Source organism: Coregonus clupeaformis, chromosome 3 (assembly GCF_020615455.1).
Source record: "Coregonus clupeaformis isolate EN_2021a chromosome 3, ASM2061545v1, whole genome shotgun sequence".
In the NCBI taxonomy this organism is placed as follows: Eukaryota; Metazoa; Chordata; class Actinopteri; order Salmoniformes; family Salmonidae; genus Coregonus; species Coregonus clupeaformis.
Window position 1 is genome coordinate 29,631,373 of NC_059194.1, and position 26,719 is coordinate 29,658,091.

Genomic DNA, 26,719 nt, shown 5'->3' on the forward strand with positions numbered 1-26,719 from the left:
CTCTTATACTCCTCCATGACGACATCACGGAGCTGGTGGATGTTAGAGACCTTGCACTCCTGCACCTTCCGTTTGAGGATGCCCCACAGATGCTCAATAGGGTCAATTAGGTCTGGAGACATGCTTGGCCAGTCCATCACCTTTACCCTCAGCTTCTTTAGCAAGGCAGTGGTCATCTTGGAGGTATGTTTGGGGTCGTTATCATGTTGGAATACTGCCCTGTGGCCCAGTCTCCGAAGGGAGGGGATCATGCTCTGCTTCAGTATGTCACAGTACATGTTGGCATTCATGGTTCCCTCAATGAACTGTAGCTCCCCAGTGCCGGCAGCACTCATGCAGCCCCAGACCATGACACTCCCACCACCATGCTTGACTGTAGGCAAGACACACTTGTCTTTGTACTCCTCACCTGGTTGCCGCCACACACGCTTGACACCATCTGAACCAAATACGTTTCTTGGTCTCATCAGACCACAGGACATGGCTCCAGTAATCCATGTCCTTAGTCTGCTTGTCTTCAGCAAACTGTTTGCGGGCTTTCTTGAGCATCATCTTTAGAAGAGGCTTCCTTCTGGGACGACAGCCATGCAGACCAATTTGATGCAGTGTGTGGCGTATGGTCTGAGCACTGACAGGCTGACCCCCCACCCCTTCAACCTCTGCAGCAATGTTGGCAGCACTCATACGTCTATCTCCCAAAGACAACCTCTGGATATGACGCTGAGCACGTGCACTCAACTTCTTTGGTCGACCATGGCGAGGCCTGTTCTGAGTGGAACCTGTCCTGTTAAACCGCTGTATGGTCTTGGCCACCGTGCTGCAGCTCAGTTTCAGGGTTTTGGCAATCTTCTTATAGCCCAGGCCATCTTTATGTAGAGCAACAATTTTTTTTTTCAGATCCTCAAGAGAGTTCTTTGCCATGAGGTGCCATGTTGAACTTCCAGTGACCAGTATGAGGGAGTGTGAGAGCGATGACACCAAATTTAACACACCTGCTCCCCATTCACACCTGAGACCTTGTAACACTAACGAGTCACATGACACCGGGGAGGGAAAATGGCTAATTGGGCTCAATTTGGACATTTTCACTTAGGGGTGTACTCACTTTTGTTGCCAGCGGTATAGACATGAATGGCTGTGTGTTGAGTTATTTTGAGGGGACAGCAACTTTACACTGTTATACAAGCTGTACACTCACTACTTTACATTGTAGCAGTGTCATTTCTTCAGTGTTGTCACATGAAAAGATATACTCAAATATTTACAAAAATGTGAGGGGTGTACTCACATTTGTGAGATACTATATATATATATATATATATATATATATATATATCTATCTAGGGTCAGTTTTGCTTTTCACTTCCTATAATCACTGCTCAGGATGGGGTTAGGTTTAGTTGATCCTAAATCACTGGTTAGAGGCAACTTCTTTCTGGAGGCTCTCCCCTTAAAACAGCACACTGAAGGAAATGTCCAAATGTATTTAACAGAATGTGAACTGTAAGAAGTATTGATTCATAGTGAGTTTTTGTAACAGTCAACAACACTGTTTGGGCAGTCACTTCAGAAATAATGACAACAATTCAGTTTATTTATCATTTTTATTCACATACACTTGTTTAGCCTTTCCTTTTGGGGGGTGGCGGGAGGTAAATCTGCCCCCCTGTAATTTTCTGCAGCGAGCCGACTTTGGCTCAACGCCCTCAAGGCGATTCTCATCTAAGGTTATCTGACAGAGTCGGACAATCCGGGTCAACCTCGAGCAACGCCACCTGGGAGGGAGCACATGATAGGTGAACTTGTCTTCAGAATCACTTTCCTCGTCCGACATGAAGTTGGGGTCTGCTCCAACCAGGAAGTTCAGATCTTCTGGGGCGAGGAGCTCTCCTCCCACCTTTACTCTCTTCTGGAAGAGCTGAAATATTACAGAGAAAGGACTTGAATAAGCAGCAATACATTAGCCTGGGTACCAGTCTCTTGAGATAATCCACTCCCTGTACTCCATGTCATGTGCCAAAGAGCCTGGCATTTCTGCCATCTTCAAATATGAACATTATATCATTAATGAGCTCTAAGAGAACATAGGATTTGATCCTGATTCGATCACCCTCACAGCTATCCTCTAATCACAACGACTATACAAATATTGGAACTAAAACAAAAAAATTCTTCAAAAGGTATCTGGTTGCTAAGCAACAGTTTTGTTTGTCCAGATGAAACCAGTTTGCTAGCTCACTAAATTCTCAAACTATACTGAACAAAAATATAAACGCAACATGCAACAATTTCAACGATTTTGCTGAGTTACAGGTAATATAAGGAAATCAGTCAATTGAAATAAATTCACTAGGCCCTAATCTATGGATTTCACATGACTGGGTAGGGGCGCAGCCATTGGAGCCAGACCTAGCCAATCAGAAGGAGTTTTTCCACACAAAAGTGCTTTATTACAGACAGATTTCCAAAGACTTTCCAAGTTGCTACCAACCTTACTGCGCCAAAATGAAACATTTGTTCACAAAAAATATTGTTCACATAGACTTATTTAACACTGTAAATTAAAGGAATGAGTGGTTTTGGGCGGATTTGCCCTTTAATGTTATTTACCACAACTCCATCTTAAATCCAGTGCATATAGGGTGCGTTCGTAAATTGCCTCCAGTGTGTCAGTGTGCTCTGGGTCGTTCGTAAATTCAGAGCGTTGTCAGATTGTCTGTTCATAAATTCTGAGCGTTTCCCTCTTGGAGCATTTAGAGCGCATCCTGGACGCTCTGGCCGAGGAGTAGGGTTGATCCGAGCGACCTGACCTCACAATGGCAGTCAAGCACCCAAGCTAACTGGCTAAAGTTTGCTAGCTACTTCCAGACACAAATGAGAGAACACCTCACTCTGACCATTTGACTCGCACTGGCAGAGCTGGTTAGGCAGTTATGTTATCTAGAGCGTTAGTGACTGTAACTGGGCTTCTGGTAACAGTTAGCTAAAGAGACTGGTACTCAGACTAGCAATACATAACTTATTGGTGAAATTGTGAGTACATACATGTACACTGCTCAAAAAAATAAAGGGAACACTTAAACAACACAATGTAACTCCAAGTCAATCACACTTCTGTGAAATCAAACACTGATTGACAATACATTTCACATGCTGTTGTGCAAATGGAATAGACAACAGGTGGAAATTATAGGCAATTAGCAAGACACCCCCAATAAAGAAGTGGTTCTGCAGGTGGTAACCACAGACCACTTCTCAGTTCCTATGCTTCCTGGCTGATGTTTTGGTCACTTTTGAATGCTGGCGGTGCTTTCACTCTAGTGGTAGCATGAGACGGAGTCTACAACCCACACAAGTGGCTCAGGTAGCGCAGCCCATCCAGAATGGCACATCAATGCGAGCTGTGGCAAGAAGGTTTGCTGTGTCTGTCAGCGTAGTGTCCAGAGCATGGAGGCGCTACCAGGAGACAGGCCAGTACATCAGGAGACGTGGAGGAGGCCGTAGGAGGGCAACAACCCAGCAGCAGGACTGCTACCTCCGCCTTTGTGCAAGGAGGAGCAGGAGGAGCACTGCCAGAGCCCTGCAAAATGACCTCCAGCAGGCCACAAATGTGCATGTGTCTGCTCAAACGGTCAGAAACAGACTCCATGAGGGTGGTATGAGGGCCCGACGTCCACAGGTGGGGGTTGTGCTTACAGCCCAACACCGTGCAGGACGTTTGGCATTTGCCAAAGAACACCAAGATTGGCAAATTCGCCACTGGCGCCCTGTGCTCTTCACAGATGAAAGCAGGTTCACACTGAGCACATGTGACAGATGTGACAGAGTCTGGAGACGCCGTGGAGAACGTTCTGCTGCCTGCAACATCCTCCAGCATGACCGGTTTGGCGGTGGGTCAGTCATGGTGTGGGGTGGCATTTCTTTGGGGGCCGCACAGCCCTCCATGTGCTCGCCAGAGGTAGCCTGACTGCCATTAGGTACCGAGATGAGATCCTCAGACCCCTTGTGAGACCATATGCTGGTGCGGTTGGCCCTGGGTTCCTCCTAATGCAAGACAATGCTAGACCTCATGTGGCTGGAGTGTGTCAGCAGTTCCTGCAAGAGGAAGGCATTGATGCTATGGACTGGCCCGCCCGTTCCCCAGACCTGAATCCAATTGAGCACATCTGGGACATCATGTCTCGCTCCATCCACCAATGCCATGTTGCACCACAGACTGTCCAGGAGTTGGCGGATGCTTTAGTCCAGGTCTGGGAGGAGATCCCTCAGGAGACCATCCGCCACCTCATCAGGAGCATGCCCAGGCGTTGTAGGGAGGTCATACAGGCACGTGGAGGCCACACACACTACTGAGCCTCATTTTGACTTGTTTTAAGGACATTACATCAAAGTTGGATCAGCCTGTAGTGTGGTTTTCCACTTTAATTTTGAGGGTGACTCCAAATCCAGACCTCCATGGGTTGATACATTTTATTTCCATTGATCATTTTTGTGTGATTTAGTAGTCACCACATTCAACTATGTAAAAAAAAAAGTATTTAATAAGATTATTTCATTCATTCAGATCTAGGATGTGTTGTTTAAGTGTTCCCTTTATTTTTTTGAGCAGTGTATATATTCCAAGCTTTCAACGTGAATAATATCCTACATTAAAAATTCCACAAGTTAGATGCACAATATTATGTTTTTATGTCTGAGTGGTGTGTGATTATATTGAGTGGTGTTGTGTGTAACTGATAACATACCCTGCTCCGCCTGCTGGTGAGGATTTTCTTCTTCTTGATGACCTCCACGCTGCCCTCCAGCTCAATCTTCCCTTGAGCCTTCCAATACTCATAAGCTCTGTTGCACGCCTCTATGGAAAGGACAACTTATTATGTTAAAATACCGTGGATGTGATACAACGTGATAAGTTATTGTATGTTATGGAGCAATTTCAGTGCCAACAGAAATTGTATTTGAATTCCATACATTTGAATTTAATATTTGTAATGCACAAATTCAATAATTGCATTCATAAATTTAACTTGTATTTCCTGATTTGAAACTGAATTGAGTGAATACTGCATTCAGTTTTAAGATAACATTTCAATTAAATTCAATATTTATATTCAGTTTCAATATGGTAGATATTGCATTCATTGTCTGTATCAAGTTGACAAATTATCATTTCAAATTTATCAAAGTTTCATATATTCAACTTCACAGATGTATTCAGATTCAGCTTTCAAATTCAGTTCTCTCATATTCAAAACCAGTGACAACATCCTGGTACTTTGCCAGCCAGGAAACGCAGAGGAGAACAGATTGAATTAAATGCTCACTGTGGTAAATGGAAGCTTCTGGCTGTTTCTGAAGCCAATGTGGCATGTAGAATGTATTCTTGTCCTATGAATCTGGCTGTAGCGCTTGAACCGTTTTGGCTATACACTACATGACCAAAGGTATGTGGACACCTGCTCGTCGAACATCTCATTCCAAAATAATGGGCATTCATATGTAGTTGGTCCCCCCTTTGCTGCTATAACAGCCTCCACTCTTCTGGGAAGGCTTTTCACTAGATGTTGGAACACATTGAGGTCGACATTCCAATTCATCACAAAGGTGTTTGATGGGGTGGAGGTCAGAGCTCTGTGCAGGCTAGTCAAGTTCTTCCACACCGATCTCAACAAACCATTTCTGTATGGACCTCGCTGTGTGCACGGGGGCATTGTCATGCTGAAACAGGAAAGGGCCTTACCCAAACTGTTGCCACAAAGTTGGAAGCACAGAATCGTCTAGAATGTCAGTGTATGCTGTAGCGTTAAGATTTCCCTTCACTGGAACTAAGGGGCCTAGCCCCATACCATTATTCCTCCTCCACTAAACTTTACAGTTGGCACTATGCATTCGAGCAGGTAGCGTTCACCCTGGCATCCGCCAAACCCAGATTTGTCCATCTGACAGCCAGATGGTGAAACGTGATCACTCCAGAGACCGCGTTTCCACTGCTCCAGAGTCCAATGTCGGCGAGCTTTACACCACTCCAGCTGACGCTTAGCATTGCGCATGGTGAACTTAGGCTTGTGTGCGGCTGCTCGGCCATGGAAACCCATTTCCTGAAGCTCCCGACGAACAGTTATTGTGCTGACGTTGCTTCCAGAGGCAGCTTGGAACTCGGTAGTGAGTGTTGCAACTGAGGACAGGCGATTTTTACGCGCTACATGCTTCAGCACTCGGCGGCCCCGTTCTGTGAGCTTGTGTAGTCTACCACTTTGCGGCTGAGCCATTGTTGCTCCTAGATGTTTCCATTTCACAAAAACAGCACTTACAGTTGACCGGTGCAGTACTAACAGGGCAGAAATTTTACGAAATGACTCGTTAGAAAGGTGGCATCCTATGACGGTGCCACGTTGAAAGTCACTGAGCTCTTCAGTAAGGCCATTCTACTGCCAATGTTTGTCTATGGAAATTGAATGGCTGTGTGCTCGATTTTATACACTTGTCAGCAACACCTGTGGCTGAAATAGCTGAATCCACTAATTCGAAGGGGTGTCCACATACCATTGTGTGTGTATATATAGTGTATTATGACCCATTCCTGAAAGCTAAGACTCTGCCTTCTGTTCCTCTCTATGATGATCACAGGCCGTGTTAGACTTGAACTCAGGACCTCTACAATAGCACGTGGGTTGGAACACTTCAGGAGGGCGGTCACGTGTGCTTGCGAGGCAGAGGTCCTGAGTTCGAGTCTCGGTATGAGCTGAATCGGGAGGAAGCGGTCCTCGTTAAGCAACATGTCGTCCTTTACATGAACTTCCTGAACATATCCCTATAGGCTTTAGCTAAGTGGGCTAACAGTCTTATGACATGAACGAGATCTGGTTCGAACCCAGTCAGTCACAAGAGAAAGATTAAACAGGGAGTGGAACGGCTATCCTTAGAATGGCTATTCAACTGTATTCTTATGTGGACCAAATTGTGGTTTTTGTGACATTCCCTTCTAACGTGGCCTGTGATCATCATAGATGGGAACAAAAGGCACATCCATATTTCAGAGAGTCTTATTAACTTTCAGGAATGGGGTCATAATAGTTAAAGGCCAAAACGGTTCAAATGCTAGAGCCAAATTCAGAGGAAGAAAATAAATTAAACATGCCACATTGACTTCAGAAACTGCCAGACTCTTCTGTATACCACAGTGAGCGTTTAATTATATCTGTTCTCCTCTACTTTTCCTGGCTGGCAAAGTACCAGGATGTTGTCTCTGGTTTTGAATCTGAATTTAGAGAACTGAATTTGGATGCATCCGAGTTGAATATATGAAACTTTGATAAACTTGAAATGATAGTTTGCATTCATTGTCTGTGTATAAAGTTTACAATCTACCATATTGAAACTGAATATACACTGAACAAAAATATAAACGCAACATGTAAAAGTGTTCGTCCCAAGCTTCATGAACTGACATTTTTTTTAAATCCCAGAAATGTTCCATACTAACAAAAAGCTTAGTTCTTTCAAATTTTGTGCACAAATTTGTTTATATCCCTGTTAGTGAGCATTTCTCCTTTGCCAAGATAATCCAACCACCTGAAGCTGATTAAACAGCATGATCATTACACAGGTGCACCTTGTGCTGGGGACAATAAAAGACAACTTTAAAATGTGCAGTTTTGTCACACAACACAATGCCACAGATGTCTAAAGTTTTCAGGGAGTGTGAAATTGGCATGCTGACTGCAGGAATGTCCACCAGAGCTGTTGCCAGAGAATTGTATGTTCATTTCTCTACCATAAGCTGCCTCCAACGTCGTTTTAGAGAATATGGAAGTATGTCCAACCAGCCTGACAACCGCAGACCACGTGTAACCACGCCAGCCCAGGACCTCCACATTCAGCTTCTTCACTTGGGGATCGTCTAAGGGGGGGCTGGCGGGCTGGCTAAGGAGTATTTCTGTCTGTAATAAAGCCCCTTTGTGGGGAAAAAGTCATTCTGATTGGCTGGGCCAGGCTCCCCAGTGGGTGGGCATGGCTGCCAAGTGGGTGGGTCTATGCCCTCCCAGGCCCACCCATGGCTGCACCCCTGCCCAGTCATGTGAAATCCATAGATTAGGGCGAAATTAATTCATTTCAATTATATGAACTGTAACTCAGTAAAATCTTTGAAATTGTTGCATGTTTCATTTATATTTTTGTTCAGTATAAATATTGAATTGGAATATTGAATTGAAATATAAAACTGAATGCAATATTCACTTAATTCAGTTTCAAATCATGAAATACATAAAAGGCTGCTCCAGCCAGAGACGACATTACATACTAACAATATATTTTTGAAGAGATATGGATTGTCACATTCTGTAAATGTATACCATACGGTAGCTACTAAAGCTAAGACTCACTTCTGATGAGGCTGTCGGGCCCCCAGTTTTTGCCTCCATCCTTTACAATCTGTGTCACTGCTTTGGTCACCTCCTCGTTGTGAGGGGACCTGAAGCTGAAAAACCATAACGTTATGTTTATTGAAAGATATACGAGTGTGATGATCATGTAATAAGGTTGACTATACTATATGAAATCAAATCAAAACCATTAGCAGTGCTTGATTGAGAAGCCTGTTGCATTGGAACGAATATAAAACTTCCCAAAAGTGCAAACCCCACCCACCTAGCACTCTATGCAGGCTAAAGCAAAGGTTTCAAATAGAATTTGAACCCACGTCTGCAATGGTGCAACCAACTGGATTACTGCAACTCGCTGTTGGCTGGGCTCCCTGCCTGTGCCATTAAACCCCTACAACTCATCCAGAACGCCGCAGCCCGTCTGGTGTTCAACCTTCCCAAGTTCTCTCACGTCACCCCGCTCCTCCGCACACTCCACTGGCTTCCAGTTGAAGCTCGCATCTGCTACAAGACCATGGTGCTTGCCTACGGAGCTGTGAGGGGAACGGCACCTCCGTACCTTCAGGCTCTGATCAGTCCCTACACCCAAACGAGGGCATTGCGTTCATCCACCTCTGGCCTGCTGGCCCCCCTACCAGCTCAGCCCAGTCAAAACTGTTTGCTGCTCTGGCACCCCAATGGTGGAACAAGCTCCCTCACGACGCCAGGACAGCGGAGTCACTCGCCACCTTCCGGAGACACTTGAAACCCCACCTCTTTAAGGAATACCTGGGATAGGATAAAGTAATCCTTCCCCCCTTACCCCACCCAAAGAAAAAAAAAAATATATATATATATTGTAAAGTGGTTGTCCCACTGGCTATCATAAGGTGAATGCACCAATTTGTAAGTCGCTCTGGATAAGAGCGTCTGCTACAGTGGGGAAAAAAAGTATTTAGTCAGCCACCAATTGTGCAAGTTCTCCCACTTAAAAAGATGAGAGAGGCCTGTAATTTTCATAATAATAAATAATAATATGCCATTTAGCAGACGCTTTTATCCAAAGCGACTTACAGTCATGCGTGCATACATGTTTTGTGTATGGGTGGTCCCGGGTATCGAACCCACTACCTTGGCGTTACAATTTCATCATAGGTACACGTCAACTATGACAGACAGAAAATCCAGAAAATCACATTGTAGGATTTTTAATGAATTTATTTTCAAATTATGGTGGAAAATAAGTATTTGGTCACCTAAAAACAAGCAAGATTTCTGGCTCTCACAGACCTGTAACTTCTTCTTTAAGAGGCTCCTCTGTCCTTCACTCGTTACCTGTATTAATGAACCTGTTTGAACTTGTTATCAGTATAAAAGACACCTGTCCACAACCTCAAACAGTCACACTCCAAACTCCACTATGGCCAAGACCAAAGAGCTGTCAAAGGACACCAGAAACAAAATTGTAGACCTGCACCAGGCTGGGAAGACTGAATCTGCAATAGGTAAGCAGCTTGGTTTGAAGAAATCAACTGTGGGAGCAATTATTAGGAAATGGAAGACATACAAGACCACTGATAATCTCTCTCGATCTGGGGCTCCACGCAAGATCTCACCCCGTGGGGTCAAAATGATCACAAGAACGGTGAGCAAAAATCCCAGAACCACACGGGGGGACCTAGTGAATGACCTGCAGAGAGCTGGGACCAAAGTAACAAAGCCTACCATCAGTAACACACTACGCCGCCAGGGACTCAAATCCTGCAGTGCCAGACGTGTCCCCCTGCTTAAGCCAGTACATGTCCAGGCCCGTCTGAAGTTTGCTAGAGTGCATTTGGATGATCCAGAAGAGGATTGGGAGAATGTCATATGGTCAGATGAAACCAAAATAGAACTTTTTGGTAAAAACTCAACTCGTCGTGTTTGGACTCGTCGTGTTTGGAGGACAAAGAATGCTGAGTTGCATCCAAAGAACACCATACCTACTGTGAAGCATGGGGGTGGAAACATCATGCTTTGGGGCTGTTTTTCTGCAAAGGGACCAGGACGACTGATCCGTGTAAAGGAAAGAATGAATGGGGCCATGTATCGTGAGATTTTGAGTGAAAACCTCCTTCCATCAGCAAGGGCATTGAAGATGAAACGTGGCTGGGTCTTTCAGCATGACAATGATCCCAAACACACCGCCCGGGCAACGAAGGAGTGGCTTCGTAAGAAGCATTTCAAGGTCCTGGAGTGGCCTAGCCAGTCTCCAGATCTCAACCCCATAGAAAATCTTTGGAGGGAGTTGAAAGTCCGTGTTGCCCAGCGACAGCCCCAAAACATCACTGCTCTAGAGGAGATCTGCATGGAGGAATGGGCCAAAATACCAGCAACAGTGTGTGAAAACCTTGTGAAGGCTTACAGAAAACGTTTGACCTGTGTCATTGCCAACAAAGGGTATATAACAAAGTATTGAGAAACTTTTGTTATTGACCAAATACTTATTTTCCACCATAATTTGCAAATAAATTCATAAAAAATCCTACAATGTGATTTTCTGGATTTTTCTTTCTCATTTTGTCTGTCATATGATGAAAATTACAGGCCTCTCTCATCTTTTTAAGTGGGAGAACTTGCACAATTGGTGGCTGACTAAATACTTTTTTCCCCCACTGTAAATGACGAAAATGTAAAAATGTAAAAACTGAAAATAACCCATGGAATATTTAAAGGGATAGTTCACCCAAACTACAAAATGACATTTTGTTTTCCTTACTCTGTAAGCAGTCTATGGACAAAGTATGACAGCAATCCATGCTTTGGTTTAGTTTCCCTGGAACTGTTTCCACATGCTAACATTTTAGCATTTGTGGCACAAAAAAAAATGTGTGGCACAAATCCCATTCAAGTCATGGGACTGATATTAGCATTTTTCACACATCATGTCCAATCATCCGAAAGTATCTAAAATTGATTGTGAACATGATGCATGAAAAATGCTAATATCGGTCCCATGACTTGTATCGAATTTGTGCCACAAATGCTAAAATGTTAGCAAGTGGAAACAGTGCCAGGGAAACTAAACCAAAGCATGGATTGCCGTCATACCTTTTCCATACCTTGAAAAAAACCAAGCAGCTTTTCAAAGAGCAGTATCACTACAGCCTTGTTAATAAAGTGCATACCAGTCATTTGGGCTGAATCTCCATTTTAGCTCCTCCCCAAGTTGCTTATGGGCCTGTCTTACTGATGCCTATTAGGAATAAAGAAATACACAGTAAGATAACTGACCGATTAGAGAGGCTAACAAACCTAAGAGTACAGCTAGCTATTTTGCTTTACAACAAGCCCTGGCCGAAATGTAAAAAGTTTCAGCTAATTTCAAACTCACTAATAATGCCAGCGGAATAATCCTTCCAGTTCCTGATGGAACATGAACTGGCGCAGCGTAATCTTCATTCTCTTGGACACCCTTTGTCAGTTTTGCCTTGGAAATGGCACAGATGCCCCTGAAAAATATAAAAAACAGGAACAGTGCGAGTTAACCTTTGCTAACTAGCAAGCTAACTAATTTCCCCTGGTACACGAGTACTCAAACATGTTGTCCAATATTACCTTGAATGAATTTGCTCATGTTTTTTCAAGTCCGCTCTAGCGATAAATATTTTCCCACAGTCTGTGCACTGGTAAGGCCTCTCTCCGGTGTGATAGGCCCTATGTCTCTTCAAGACACTCTGATGGCTGAAGCTCTTCCCACACTGAGAGCAGCTGTATGGCCTCTCCCTCGTGTGGCACTGCATATGGATCCTTAGGTGGCACATGGACTCATGGGGCCCCATAGAGCTCTCTATCCCCTGGGCTGGTATCACTGACCCTGGGTGTGAAGGCTGCTTCTCACTGGTCCATGGTGTTGAGGGTGGGGGTAGAGGCTGGGGCTCACTGGCCCATGGTGCAGACAAACCAAGGTCACTATGGGGGGCATCGGTGTATGGGATTGTCAGGGTTACCATATCCCCCCAGTCTCCCTGTGCATCGGCCTCCTCTTTGACATGGATCTCATGGGCCTCCCTCAGAGCGACGAGCCCCTCTGACTGGAGAATCTCCTCTTGTTTGATACCATAACCCTCTGCTAGTGAAGAAAGACCAGAACCAGTGATAGTATTCATGGTGTGTGTCAGACTATACAGGTTACAGCTGTTACCTCTGTCTAAACTATCAACATGGTATAACCATGGTAATTAGACAGATGAATACCTAATCAATCCCAGAGGGGAAATTCAGTGGTGAAAAAAACTCACCTGACAAAGCCTCTACTTTCTCCTCAGTGTCTCCAGCACAACCACATCTCACACACATCCCCCTCCCCTCCTCCTCTCTGTCCCTCCATCTCTGCTCCCACTGCTGCACCCTCTCCTTCAAGGCATCCACTTCCTGTTTGCTCTGTGTCACTTCCTCCAGGAAGCCATCCTTCACCAGCCGAGTGATCTCATGCATGGCGGTTTTGAGGACTGTTTCCATGACGCCACTGAGCTGGTACTGGAAGGTGAGGATGGCCTCTGACATAGCTGCAACAACATCAACTCAACACTGGAAAATCAATCCCACTTCCCTTATTGGTACCCAGTCCCAGAGTTCAGAGGCAGTCTTCTATGGCTGAGCTTCCCTCCCTTGTTTCCCAGTTTGGTTCACTATACTGGAAAGACTTGGATTTACCCTCCTCCAGATCACACCACTGCCCAGAGTCAGGAATCTTCCTCCAGGAAACAAAGGCAAGCTGTCAAATACACAAAATGTGGTCTTGATATGCCTCAAATATCTTGTCAGTAATAGGAAGCTCACGTACCAATGATTTAGCCCAGCAACATGCGTGTAACTAACAAATTCATGAACCCATACATCACTTTTTGCCTGTGATTAGGCGTACCAAATAATGCATTTCTCAAGCTTGCTAGCTGCTTAGCTAAGCTAACTTGAGCAACAGATAATAACCAATGACTGTATATGAACAACAGTGTAGTAACAACTTTCCAACCATTTGACTGAAATCTAAAATATTACCATTCCCAAACATCGGTTGTAGTTGTGCGTCAACAAATCAGCTAGTCACAAACGTCCTATCTCTCATAGTACACAGATGTAACAAAGCCAGGTACTAGCTAACATAATAAGCTAACAGCTAACTAGCTGAGGCGAGGTCCTGCGGCTCCGCCCCCCTGATCTGTGACATCGAGGTGATCATACTGCGAATGCTGTTGCGCAGAACTCCTAAATCTTTTTGTTGGAATCTCGCCTAGAATCTTTGGAATTCAACAAGTTATTTGAGACAACTGTCTGAAGCGCTGTTCAATATGTATTTATTTGCCAGAGTATGATATCTGTTAATCTATGGGCCGTTCTGGGTCGGAGAAGGCTACTTTACTTTTAAGATATCTGTTTTTGTATGTAACAGTTAATGACACCATTTGACAAATCATTTAAGGATGATAATGATTTATTCATTAAGGGTTTTATTCCTCGCAACATGAAATGCATCAGCAACTACAAATACATTGAACATAGTACACTTGTGCTGTTATTTTTCCCCTCTGATTTTCTAAATCAAGCTGCTTCATCTCAAAGTTCTACCTTGCAGCATGAATCTGTTCATGTCTTTTCAGGTCTGCTCTAGAATAGAATCTGTTCCCACAGTTCGTGCACTGGTAAGGCCTCTCTGCAGAGTGAATGACCCTGTGTTTCTTCAAGCCACTCTGAAGGCTGAAGCTCTTCCCACACTGAGAGCAGCTGTACGGTTTCTCTCCTGTGTGATACTGCTGGTGGGACTTCAGGTTGCACAGGTAGACAAAGCTCTTCCCACACTGAGAGCAGCTGAACGGCCTCTCCCCTGTGTGGCACTGCATGTGTACCCTGAGGTGGCACATGTAAACAAAGCCCTTACCGCACTGGGAGCAGGTGAAGGCCTTTTTCCCTGTGTGGTGGTACTTCTGGTGGTCTTTCAGGTTTCGGAGCTGAGGGAAGCTCTTTTCACAGTGTGGGCAGCTGTAGGGTTTGACCCTCAGCTGTGCCATTGTGTTGTTGCTAAGACCATAGGGACTGGACTCCAGGGCTCCCACAGCACAATCTGTCACCTGGGTGGGTATACCTGACTCTGGGAGTAGATGCTGCTTCTCCCTGGTCCATGGTGCTGGTTCTGGAGGTAGAGGTGGTGGCTCCCTGGCCCATGGTGCTGGAGGTAGAGGCTCTCTGGCCCATGGTGCTGGAAGTGGAGGTGGTGGTCGAGGCTGAGGCTCACTGGTCCATGCTCCAGCATGTGAGCTCAGTCTCTGCAGACGACTCAGGCTCATTATGGTAGTATCTGTGGCTGTGACCATCTGGGTTACTAGATCCCCCCAGTCATCAGGCTCCTGTTTGATATGGACCACATGGGCCTCCCCCTCTTCTATCCTTTCAGAGACACAGGAAGAGCTGGGCATGTCTGTTTCCTGTGGACCCTCTCTCTCTGGGAGAGTGCTGGGTCCCTCTGACTGGAACATCTCCTCCTGTTTGATAACACAAACGTCCTCTGCTCCTGAGGACGGAACAGAACAAAGTCAGAGATCCTATATCAGGGGTGTGTGTGTGTGTGCGTGCATCTCTCATTCATATTCTGACAATCTCTGAAACTCACTTAGATAATACTTTGACGATACAGTGGTAGCAATACAAGGTTATAACATTTACAGAGAAGACAGAAACGCCAACGGGGACGGTGTTGCGGTATATATTCAGAACCACATTCCTGTAAAGCTTAGAGAGGACCTCATGTTAAATACTGTTGAAGTAATATGGCTACAGGTTCACCTGCCTCACCTAAAGCCCATTCTGGTGGGAAGCTGCTATAGACCACCAAGTGCTAACAGTCAGTATCTGGATAACGTGTGAAATGCTTGATAATATATGTGAAATCAATAGAAAGGTATACTTTCCAGGTGATTTAAATATTGACTGGCTTTCCTCAGGCTGCCCACTCAAGAGAAAGCTTCAAACTGTAACTAGTGCCTGCAACCTGGTTCAGGTTATCAATCAACCTACCAGGGTAGTTACAAACAGACAGGAATGAAATCATCAACATGTATTGATCATATCTTTACTAATGCTGCAGAAATTTGTTTGAAAGCAGTATCCAAATCCATTGGATGTAGTGATCACAATATAGTAGCCATATCTAGGAAAACCAAAGTTCCAAAAGCTGGGCCTAATATTGTGTATAAGAAGTCATACAATAAGTTATGTAGTGATTCCTATGTTGTTGATGTGAAGAATATTTGTTGGTCTGTCGTGTGTAATGACGAGCAACCAGACGCTGCACTTTACACATTTATGAAATTGCTTATCCCAGTTACTAATAAGCATGCACCCATGAAGAAAATGACTGTAAAAACTTAAATCCCTGTGGATTGATGAGGAATTTAAAAATTGTATGGTTGAGAGGGATGAGGCAAAAGAGATGGCAAATAGGTCTGGCTGTACAACCGATTGGCAAACGTACTGCAAATTGAGAAATCATGTGACTAAACTGAATAAAAAGAAGAAGAAACTACACTATGAAACAAAGATAAATGACATAAAGAATGATAGTCAAAAGCTTTGGAGCACCTTAAATGAAATTTTGGGCAAAAAGGCAAACTCCGCTCCAGCATTCATTGAATCAGATGGCTCATTCATCACAAAACCCACTGATATTGCCAACTACTTTAATGATTTTTTCATTGGCAAGAATAGCAACAAACGCTGACACTACACATCCAAGTACAGTGGGGAAAAAAAGTATTTAGTCAGCCACCAATTGTGCAAGTTCTCCCACTTAAAAAGATGAGAGGCCTGTAATTTTCATCATAGGTACACGTCAACTATGACAGACAAATTGAGAAAAAAAATCCAGAAAATCACATTGTAGGATTTTTTATGAATTTATTTGCAAATGATGGTGGAAAATAAGTATTTGGTCACCTACAAACAAGCAAGATTTCTGGCTCTCACAGACCTGTAACTTCTCCTTTAAGAGGCTCCTCTGTCCTCCACTCGTTACCTGTATTAATGGCACATGTTTGAACTTGTTATCAGTATAAAAGACACCTGTCCACAACCTCAAACAGTCACACTCCAAACTCCACTATGGCCAAGACCAAAGAGCTGTCAAAGGACACCAGAAACAAAATTGTAGACCTGCACCAGGCTGGGAAGACTGAATCTGTAATAGGTAAGCAGCTTGGTTTGAAGAAATCAACTGTGGGAGCAATTATTAGGAAATGGAAGACATACAAGACCACTGATAATCTCCCTCGATCTGGGGCTCCACGCAAGATCTCACCCCGTGGGGTCAAAATGATCACAAGAACGGTGAGCAAAAATCACAGAACCACACGGGGGGACCTAGTGAATGACCTGCAGAGAGCTGGGACCAAAGTAACAAAGCCTACCATCAGTAACACACTACGCCGCCAGGGACTCAAATCCTGCAGTGCCAGACGTGTCCCCCTGCTTAAGCCAGTACATGTCCAGGCCCGTCTGAAGTTTGCTAGAGTGCATTTGGATGATCCAGAAGAGGATTGGGAGAATGTCATATGGTCAGATGAAACCAAAATAGAACTTTTTGGTAAAAACTCAACTCGTCGTGTTTAGAGGACAAAGAATGCTGAGTTGCATCCAAAGAACACCATACCTACTGTGAAGCATGGGGGTGGAAACATCATGCTTTGGGGCTGTTTTTCTGCAAAGGGACCAGGACGACTGATCCGTGTAAAGGAAAGAATGAATGGGGCCATGTATCGTGAGATTTTGAGTGAAAACCTCCTTCCATCAGCAAGGGCATTGAAGATGAAACGTGGCTGGGTCTTTCAGCATGACAATGATCCCAAACACACTGCCTGGGCAACGAAGGAGTGGCTTCGTAAGAAGCATTTCAAGGTCCTGGAGTGGCCTAGCCAGTCTCCAGATCTCAACCCCATAGAAAATCTTTGGAGGGAGTTGAAAGTCCGTGTTGCCCAGCGACAGCCCCAAAACATCACTGCTCTAGAGGAGATTTGCATGGAGGAATGGGCCAAAATACCAGCAACAGTGTGTGAAAACCTTGTGAAGACTTACAGAAAACGTTTGACCTGTGTCATTGCCAACAAAGGGTATATAACAAAGTATTGAGAAACTTTTGTTATTGACCAAATACTTATTTTCCACCATAATTTGCAAATAAATTCATTAAAAATCCTACAATGTCATTTTCTGGAATTTTTGTCTCATTTTGTCTGTCATAGTTGACGTGTACCTATGATGAAAATTACAGGCCTCTCATCTTTTTAAGTGGGAGAACTTGCACAATTGGTGGCTGACTAAATACTTTTTTCCCCACTGTATATCTGACCAAATTATGAAAGACAAGCATTGTAATTTTGAATTCCGTAAAGTGTGGAAGAGGTAATTTAAAAAAAATATTCGATCAACAATGACAAGCCACCGGGGTCTGACAACTTGGATGGAAAATTACTGAGGATAATAGCAGACGATTTTGCCACATCTTCAATATAAGCCTACTAGAAAGTGTGTACCCTCAGGCCTGGAGGGAAGCAAAAGTTATTCCCCTACCTAAGAATAGTAAAGCCCCCTTATCTGGCTCAAATAGCCGACCAATCAGCCTGTTATCAACCCTTAGTAAACTTTTTTGGGGAAAAAATTGTGTTTGACCAGATAAAATGCTATTTTACAGTAAACAAATTGACAAGACTTTCAGCACGTTTATAGGGAAGGACATTCAACAAGCACAGCACTTACACAAATGACTGATGATTGGCCGAGAGATATTGCTGATAAAAAGATTGTGGGGGCTGTTTTGTTAGACTTCAGTGCGGCTTTTGACATTATCGATCATAGTCTGTTGCTGGAAAAAAGTATGTGTTATGGCTTTACACCCCCTGCTATATTGTGGATGAAGAGTTACCTGTCTAACAGAACACAAAGGGTGTTCTTTAATGGAAGCCTCTCCAACAAAATCCAGGTAGAATCAGGAATTCCCCAGGGCAGCTGTCTAGGCCCCTTACTTTTTTCAATCTTTACTAACAACATGCCACTGGCTTTGAGTAAAGCCAGTGTGTCTATGTATGCGGATAACTCAACACTATACACGTCAGCTACCATGGCGACTGAGATGACAGCAAGACTTAACAAAGAGCTGGAGTTAGTTTCAGAATGGGTGGCAAGGAATAAGTTAGTCCTAAATATTTCAAAAACGAAAAGCATTGTATCCCAAATACAATGCTTTTAGTTTTTGAAATATTTAGGACTAACTTATTCCTTGCCACCCATTCTGAAACTAACTCCAGCTCTTTGTTAAGTCTTGCTGTCATCTCAGTCGCCGTGGTAGCTGAGTGACAAATCATTCACTAAACCCTAAACCTCAACTAAATATTGTAATGAATCATGTGGAAATTGAGCAAGTTGAGGATACTAAATTGCTTGGAGTAACACTGGATTGTAAACTATTATGGTCAAAACATATTGATACAACAGTAGCTAGGATGGGGAGAAGTCTGTCTATAATAAAGCGCTACTCTGCATTCTTAACAGCACTATCAACAAGGCAGGTCCTACAGGCCCTAGTTTTGTCGCACCTGGACTACTGTTCAGTCGTGTGGTCAGGTGCCACAAAGAGGGACTTAGGAAAATTGCAATTGGCTCAGAACAGGGCAGCACGGCTGGCCCTTGGATGTACACAGAGAGCTAACAGTAATAATATGCATGTCAATCTCTCCTGGCTCAATGTGGAGGAGAGATTGACTTCATCACTACTTGTATTTGTGAGAGGTATTGACATGTTGAATGCACCAAGCTGTCTGTTTGAACTACTGGCACACAGCTCGGACACCCATGCATACCCCACAAGACATGCCACCAGAGGTCTCTTCACAGTCCCCAAGTCAAGAACAGACTATGGGAGGCGCACAGTACTACATAGAGCCATAACTACATGGAACTCTATTCCATGTCAAGTAACTCATGCCAGCAATAAAATTAGATTTAAAAAACAGAAAAATACACCGTATGGAACAGCAGGGACTGTGAAGCAACACAAACATAGACACATGCATACAAACACACAATAACATACACACTATACACACATGTACACATGGATTGTGTTATAGATATGTGGTAGTAGAGTAGAGGCCTTAATATGTTGTGAAATCTGTTATGAATGTATTGTAATGTTTTTAAAATGTATAACTGCCTTAATTTTGCTGGACCCCAGGAAGAGTAGCTGCTGCCTTGGCAGCAGTTAATGAGAATCCATAATAAATACAAATCCTCACTTACCTGACAGAGCCTCTCCTTTCTCAGTGTCTCCAGCACAACCACATCTCACACACATCCCCCCCTGATCTCTCTCTTCCCTCTTCTTTCTCTGCTCTTTCTCTTCAACTTCCATCCTCTTCCTCTCCTCCTCTCTGTCCCTCCATCTCTGCTCCCACTGCTGCAGCTTCTTCCTCAAGACATCCACTTCCTGCTTGCTCCGTGTCACTTCCTCCAGGAAGCCATCCTTCACCAGCCGAGTGATTTCATGCATGGCGGTTTTGAGGACTGTTTCCATGACGCCACTGAGCTGGTACTGGAAGGTGAGGATGGCCTCTGACATAGCTGCAACAACATCAACTCAACACTGCAAAATAAACCCCACTTCCCTTCCAAACGTCACAGTTGCTTTGCCTCCCAGTGAGTTCAGCAAGCTGGGAAACTGGCATGTAGCTTCCAGATTACACCAGTACCCAGGGAGTCCACCTGGAAACAGGGACAAACTGTCAAATAGATGATAAGGGTGACCCTGCAGTGTGGACTGTCATCTTGCCAGTGAAACAGGGAAGCTCAGCGACCAATAGCCATTCACGCCAGCAAAATGCTTAGCTAGTAGTAATAGCTAGCTAAATATTTAGGAAATTATTGGTGTAATTGTTAGTTATTACTCTTTCATGTAGACTACTACCAGAGATACTGACGTTAGGTACTTAACTAGCTAGATAGCAGAATTTTGTCCAGCTTGCCTTGCTATTAGCTAATGTTGAGCTAACTTAGCTAGCTAGCTACATAGCTATAACTCAGGGGTATAACGAACGATAGCATCTTCATTTGACTCGAATAAAAATTATCTTATTACTTGCCAAACGTTGTCAATCGGCTAGTTGGAAACGTTCAATCTCTCATCCCAGTGCCACAAATTGTGTAATATTTGCTGACTGTTTTCAAAGTAGCATCTAGCTAGTGCTAACACTGGTGTCCACTAGTTATCACAGCCACACAAATTCAAAATGGCTATATCGTAAAAATGTATGAAAACAAAAAATAGCTTTTTGGTCTTTGTTTAAGGTCAGGGTTAGCCATTTAGCAGTGTTGTTAGGTTTAGTTTTTAAATCACATTTTAAGAAGATAAATTGTAGAAATGGGCGGCCCCCTAGCACGTGCCGTCAAGAGGATCATCATGCGAAGGCGATTGCGCAGAACTGTTAGCAGAAAAAATGGGAGACTTGTCACTATATCTATCATATATATAATATATATATTTGTTCTAAAATGCTAATAATAATCATTATCAACCCATGTTGACACACAATGTAGGGCATTGAAACAAATAGCTACACCCTTTTTATTGGATGCAGGGGGGCCAGTATAAGAGCGTCTGCTAAATGACTAAAATGTAAAATGATAATCAATAGATGATCTATTATCTAGATTGTTCCATGAAAGTTCATTCCCTCTGGTTCATGAGCTCCAACAAAGTAAATATTTCAATGAACTACCTATGCTGAAGAGCTATGAGAGACAGAGAACTAAGGCAGTATAAGACAGGCCTTTACTGTAGTGAAGACCTTCTAGATTCTCAATATAGAATTGAAATAGAGATTCTCAAACTCTTATTAGCTGGTAGTTCCATAGCCTTGGCCAGTTCTTCTGTAGCTTCAGATAGAAGTTCTACAGGGACGTGATCTCTGCATACGTTTGTCTGCACCAGGAAAATCTGTATTGTTGGTCTAGTAGTTAGTTAGAAGAAGCTGTTGTGGTCCTCAGCACAGGTAGATAACCTTCACAATGTTCCACTGGTGGAAGACCCCTTCTTAAATGTACTGAACAAAGGAATTTCAATTCCATGTGCACCAATGGTAAGTAACTAATGACTACCTCCCCATATTTACATGTTCAAGAATGAAACTCTACCTGAATGAAACTCTACCTTTTAAAGTGCTCTGATCTGGTCTTATTTAACCTTAGTTGTGAGTACATTCTTGTTTGACAGGCCTATACCAGTAGAACAACCATTTATTCAAATCAAGACTCCCAGACTCTTGTGAGGGAAGGTGAGGCTGACCACCAGCGTCCACATCCCCACTAAACAACTCAGTTAACCAGATTAACTCTGTATTTAAAGTAGCAATTTCGCCCTCCACTGGTTAGTAAACTCTCCATATCGCCTCCTACACTAGCAAACATGATATGAGTCCCACAGTCAGTGTGTTTAGTGCCCTTTGCCCTCTCTAAAAGCATAGTGTAACATTTACCCTCTCAACTAGAAGCATTGGATGATGAAAACACTTCAATAGCTATTTCAAGTGGAGAAACAGCCCAGGTCTTAGGTCAGAGTAGATTACAGACCAATGTGCATTTGATTTACTCATTGCTTTATCTCCTAGCCTGATGAATAACTGCTACTTTAGCAAGTAATGAATTATGTTCTCTGTTATACCGTGAGTTACAGTGTATACATAAGAGTGTATTTTACATTTTCATGGCTACCTCTGTGTATACATTAAGCATTTTCAAACAACACAGAATAACATTTATGTATTTATTGTAACATTAAAGCAAAGGTCATTTAAGTGCAGTTTTGCTATGTCATTCATTGACCAGAAGTATTTTGTTCTTCTTTCATTTCTATGCATGATAAGCTTCAAAGAAAACCTTCAATGCTGTGTTGTGACAGGCCATGTTTTGTGCCTCCATTTCAAAGAAGTTAATGTAGATCCTGAAACAGAGAGATGGATCAGCTTGGGTCAATGTGTGTGTGTGTGTGTGTGAGTGAGTGAGAGGCTGACTGCTGTAGAGTGGGTGTTTTGGTTCTGTACCGGTTGGGGGTAATTCCCAGGTGTTTGTTGAGCAGTCCACAGAGTAGTGTGGAATACTGCAGGTTCTGTTCCTCACTTATAGCTCCAATACTGTGGAGGGAGGAGTGGGCACAGTGGGCGGTCGTTCCCCCGAATGTCATCAGCTGATCTGGCACGATGTGAACAACAAAACTGCAGAAGACAAAACAACAATATAACCATGAATTACATATTAGTAATTTAATAGGATAATTGTGAGTATAACACTGCAATGTTGTATTATAATGTAGTTTCTCTATATGTTTCAAAGTTAACTCTGCTGTTTTTCCCCATGGCTTTGTCCAGTTCTTATGTTGCTTCAGACAGAAGTGCCGCTGGGACAGCAGCCTTGGTTACATTTGTGCTCACCAGGAAAACAGACATGGATGGTTACTTTAATTATACTCCTTAACACAGGAAATGTAGCTTTACAGTGCTACACTTAAAACAAGTTTTGATTGTGTGTCCATGTGAATGGCGTGTGGCCTCTGAAATGCATGCTTCTCCTTAGCAGGAAGTAGTTTGCAATTGGTGCGTTTATATGCCCTCTAAAGACTGCCAATGGACCATGATACTACCACAGAGTTTGTATTGTCTTTGATACTACTTCCTACTTCCTAGTTCCTGCCACCAGAGTGTGCATTTTCCATTCAACTTCACTGCTCTTCTCTCAATTGTTCAACATTCTCAACATTGCTATCCCAAGTAAATAACCAGCTGTATTTGCCTGTCCATGACTGTTTGACTTCAGGAGCTGAAATACAAGAATCTTTGCCTGATAATGCAGAGTATTAGACTGACTATGAGCTGTAAAACTACATCTTCTTCCTTGGTTTTCATGTTTATAGATGAAACACTCAAAACATCACATAATAATCAAGGATTCACTTTTTTGTAATATCAAATAAAAGAGCCATGTAATTGCCGTCTCTCGATTTGATTGGATATTTAATTAATCTACTCTTCTTTCATTTATTCGATGCAAGAACAACATTTTGGGGGCCACATTTTGGGTCTCCATTTTAAAGAAGTTAATGTAGATCCTGAGACAGAGACAAATGGAATGGGTCAAAGTGTTTCAATTTGACTGGTGTGTGCGTGCGTGTTCTGTACCTGTTAGGCGCGATGCCCAGGTCTTTGTTGAGCGTCCACACAGTAGTTTAGAGTACTGCAGGTTCTGTTCCTCACTGATAACTCCAATACTGTGGATAGAACCATGTGAACAGGGGGCAGTGGTTCCCCCAAACATTATCATCTGGTCTGGAAGGATGTGAATGAAACAGTTCAGCAGAAAACAAGGGAGACTTGTGTCAAGCAGTGTCAAGACGCTGTTATTTACTTTAAGGGCTTAATACAATGTGAATAATCAATAGTATGATGACAGGAAAACAGTCACACCATTTTTCTCAGATGACCTTCAGTTCTAAGCTGGCGCGGGACCTACTTGTTTTAGGTACAGATTAGAGCTATATATTTTAGTTACATTTCATTTATTCATTCCTACTACATGTTTGTGAGTTATGGAAAAGTTGACACAGTATGCAACACTGTACTTGAAATGGGTTCTATTATATTATTATTACTAGATTTTGAAACTCAACTCAGGTCCTGGATTTCCCATGGCTTAGGACAGTTCCACCGTAGCTTCAGATAGAAGTGCAGCTGGCACGGAAGCTTTGGCACAATTTGTGTTCACCATGAAAACCGGCATGGTTGTAAGTTTACTTGAAGCAAGACGTATTGCTCCCACTGAGATATAATAAGAACGATTTGCCTTCAGCACAGGCGGTTTACCTTCACAATGATACTCGACGATAGACAACTGTATGGGCATTTGAATGAGGTGTGGCTGCTGAAGTGATTTTTATCCACCAATGGCAACATACTTCCTGCCACGAGCGGGAGTTATTCATGTAATATCAGTACTAGCCTCTCATTTCAGAACAGTCTCCAATGTATTTTGATACCTATCCATTGAACCTGATTGAACCTCAGAACAGATGCATGGCATCACAGATATGACAAAATGTGTCAAAGGTAAATGCCCAGCTAGTGGTCTTCGCCTGTTCATGGTTGTTTGTATAGTGCAGGTGAAGTGTGAATACACCAATCTTTACCTAACAATTGAACAAAATAGATTGTTTGTGTGAGGTCAAATTGGACTGCTTCATGGCATGCTCTCAATTAATGGCAGTGCAAAGCATCCAGTCTGTAAAACAAGTCAAAAACACAGGGAAAACAGAACAAATTGTGATCAAGGTGAATCACTTTATTGTAACATCAAAGCCTAGGGTCCAGTGCAAATCAAGGGTATGTTTTAAAGCAAGGGTCCATTTAAGTGCATTTATCAATACTGCTCTACATCAGCCCAGCAACTGGGCATCTGCTCATCTCTCCACAGCCTACTCTAGTGCTATAAAACCGTTAAGGTGTTGGGGAAAGGAGGGGTCAGCTCCCATTGAGGTTTAGATCCCCTGCTCAACCAAAGGTAGAGTTGTTCCAGGCCACGTTCGCTGCCTCCATGTCAAAGAAGTTCACGTAGATCCTGAGACACAAGAGGAGTGTTAGTGTATGAACATTTCATGTGGATTTTACTCTGTGTGTGGTGTCCATTACCTGTCAGGGGAGATGCCCAGGTGTTTGTTGAGCAGTCCACACAGTAGTTTAGAGTACTGTTTCTGAGCTCCTTCAATCTTTCCAATGCTGTGCAGGGAGCAGAGGGCACAAGGGTCTCCTTTCCCCCCGAACAACATCAACTGGTCTGGGACGATGTGCACAGCGAGGTACTGAGAAAGAGACACACACAGAGAGAACAGAGCATACAATGAGTGGGAGCTGGAACAATCATGTGAAAATCATGTGTTTAAGGCAAGATGAAAATTCCAACCATTACAGTGAAATTGCACATGTAAAACTAATTGTTGGATTACATGTTACAGTACTCCTGTCCTGGACCTATTAAAAGTACAGTAGACCTGCAGCACGAACCTCGTGTTCCATTTTAGGAATAAGATCTGCGCATGCCCAATTGTATAACGGTTCTGTTATGGGATGCCAAAGGGGTCTCTCAACTGCAACAAAGGGTCCCTACAATGTAATCTTCACCGCAGAAAAACGCATCGGCATCAAATGAACTATAATTAGCGATCTACAACGGGGGAGGGTGGGAAGGCATTGCTGTGCCAACTTTGGAAGACTCACCTGCACAGGTTTTCCCATCGCCTTGGCCAGTTCCTCTGTGGCCTCAGACAACAGTGCAGGAGGAATGTCACTCTTGGGCACATTAGTATTCACCAAAAACATAGGCATGATGATTGCTTCGCTTAAATTCTCTCTGTTGCAGGGAAATAACCGTGATCAACACAGCTCTGGAGCAAGCTTGAAAGCAGCTTCTTCTTCTGTAAGTTTTTATTTGCGGGCTACAAAAAAAAAAGGTATTGCCGCCACCTACTGGGTGGGGTGAAAACTGAGAAACTTTAAGGAAGGGTGAAAACGTACGACCACAGAGTTTCAAAACCCAGGGGCGCAACATCGCAAGACTTCCAGGAACGCTTGCAGACCAGGCGGCAGGCCTGTACTCTAAAACGTAAAAATGGTATCTCCGCTGTCAAGAGGGGGGCCACTAAAATGTTTTGCTACGCATTCATGAAGTCATGCTACCTATCGCACCACAAAAAGCATGCTGGACAATGTGACTTTCATGAGTTTGGAGTGTTAATGTTCAGGTCTCTGGTTTGACCCCAGTTTGGGCCAAGGATGAGATTCTTGTCTGTTTCATATGCATTCATTCTTACCACAGTCGTTAAAAGGGAAATAAGAATAGGCTCAAGCCTCTATATGCCTAATAACACCTTGCTGTGTAGGCCATTTGTGTGTAGATGCATCTGTATTTAATATATTAGTGACCTAGTGTTATTGACTCTGAGAGAGGCAAGAATAATATATATTAGGCTCCTCCTGGGTCCGTGCAGACAGTGGGAGAAGGCACCTCAAGCGCTGTGGAGACAGTGAATGATGTAAGATCAGTTAAACATTATTGTACTATACTGAAAGTATGTTGCAGGTTGTATTTCCCTAATTGCAGTAAAGTCAATATCTTCTGTTCTCACTCAGAACTGGTGTGTGTGTATGTTTGAGAGAGAGAGAGAGAGACTGAGAATTGGTGTTATTGTTTCTGAGAGGAGAAGAAGTGTAATAGCTTCTGTCACTTTCAGGCTCATC

At 43.4% G+C, this 26,719-nt stretch overlaps 2 protein-coding genes across 2 annotated transcripts; both read right to left on the minus strand.

The window, feature by feature from the left end:
• Window positions 1–1,590: 1,590 nt before the first annotated feature.
• On the minus strand, window positions 1,591–20,874 carry LOC121545345. The gene is given in 13 exon segments (XM_045206581.1): window positions 1,591–1,918; window positions 4,746–4,855; window positions 8,385–8,479; window positions 11,531–11,598; window positions 11,737–11,854; window positions 11,961–12,474; window positions 12,644–12,925; window positions 13,059–13,099; window positions 14,133–14,420; window positions 14,485–14,512; window positions 14,515–14,910; window positions 19,686–20,147; window positions 20,521–20,874. Coding segments are annotated over 12 exon segments (2,586 nt in total). The 5' UTR covers window positions 20,005–20,147; window positions 20,521–20,874; the 3' UTR covers window position 1,591.
• Window positions 20,875–24,752: 3,878 nt separating this feature from the next.
• Window positions 24,753–25,919, minus strand: LOC121544334 (macrophage migration inhibitory factor). The gene is made up of 3 exons (XM_041854258.2): window positions 25,700–25,919; window positions 25,115–25,284; window positions 24,753–25,043 (listed from the first exon to the last, which is right to left on the minus strand). Exons 1-3 carry the CDS (start codon window positions 25,805–25,807, stop codon window positions 24,977–24,979), a joined length of 345 nt encoding a protein of 114 aa, XP_041710192.1. The 5' UTR covers window positions 25,808–25,919; the 3' UTR covers window positions 24,753–24,976.
• Window positions 25,920–26,719: the final 800 nt, after the last annotated feature.

What these genes read in the sequence shown, in the direction of transcription:
- LOC121544334 (XM_041854258.2), bottom strand. Translation starts at nt 25,807, where the DNA reads ATGCCTATGTTTTTGGTGAATACTAATGTGCCCAAGAGTGACATTCCT. An exon ending in CGATGGGAAAACCTGTGCAG is followed by an intron (nt 25,285 to 25,699) that starts GTGAGTCTTCCA and finishes TCTCTTTCTCAG; the next exon opens with TACCTCGCTGTGCACATCGT. An exon ending in CTGGGCATCTCCCCTGACAG is followed by an intron (nt 25,044 to 25,114) that starts GTAATGGACACC and finishes CTTGTGTCTCAG; the next exon opens with GATCTACGTGAACTTCTTTG.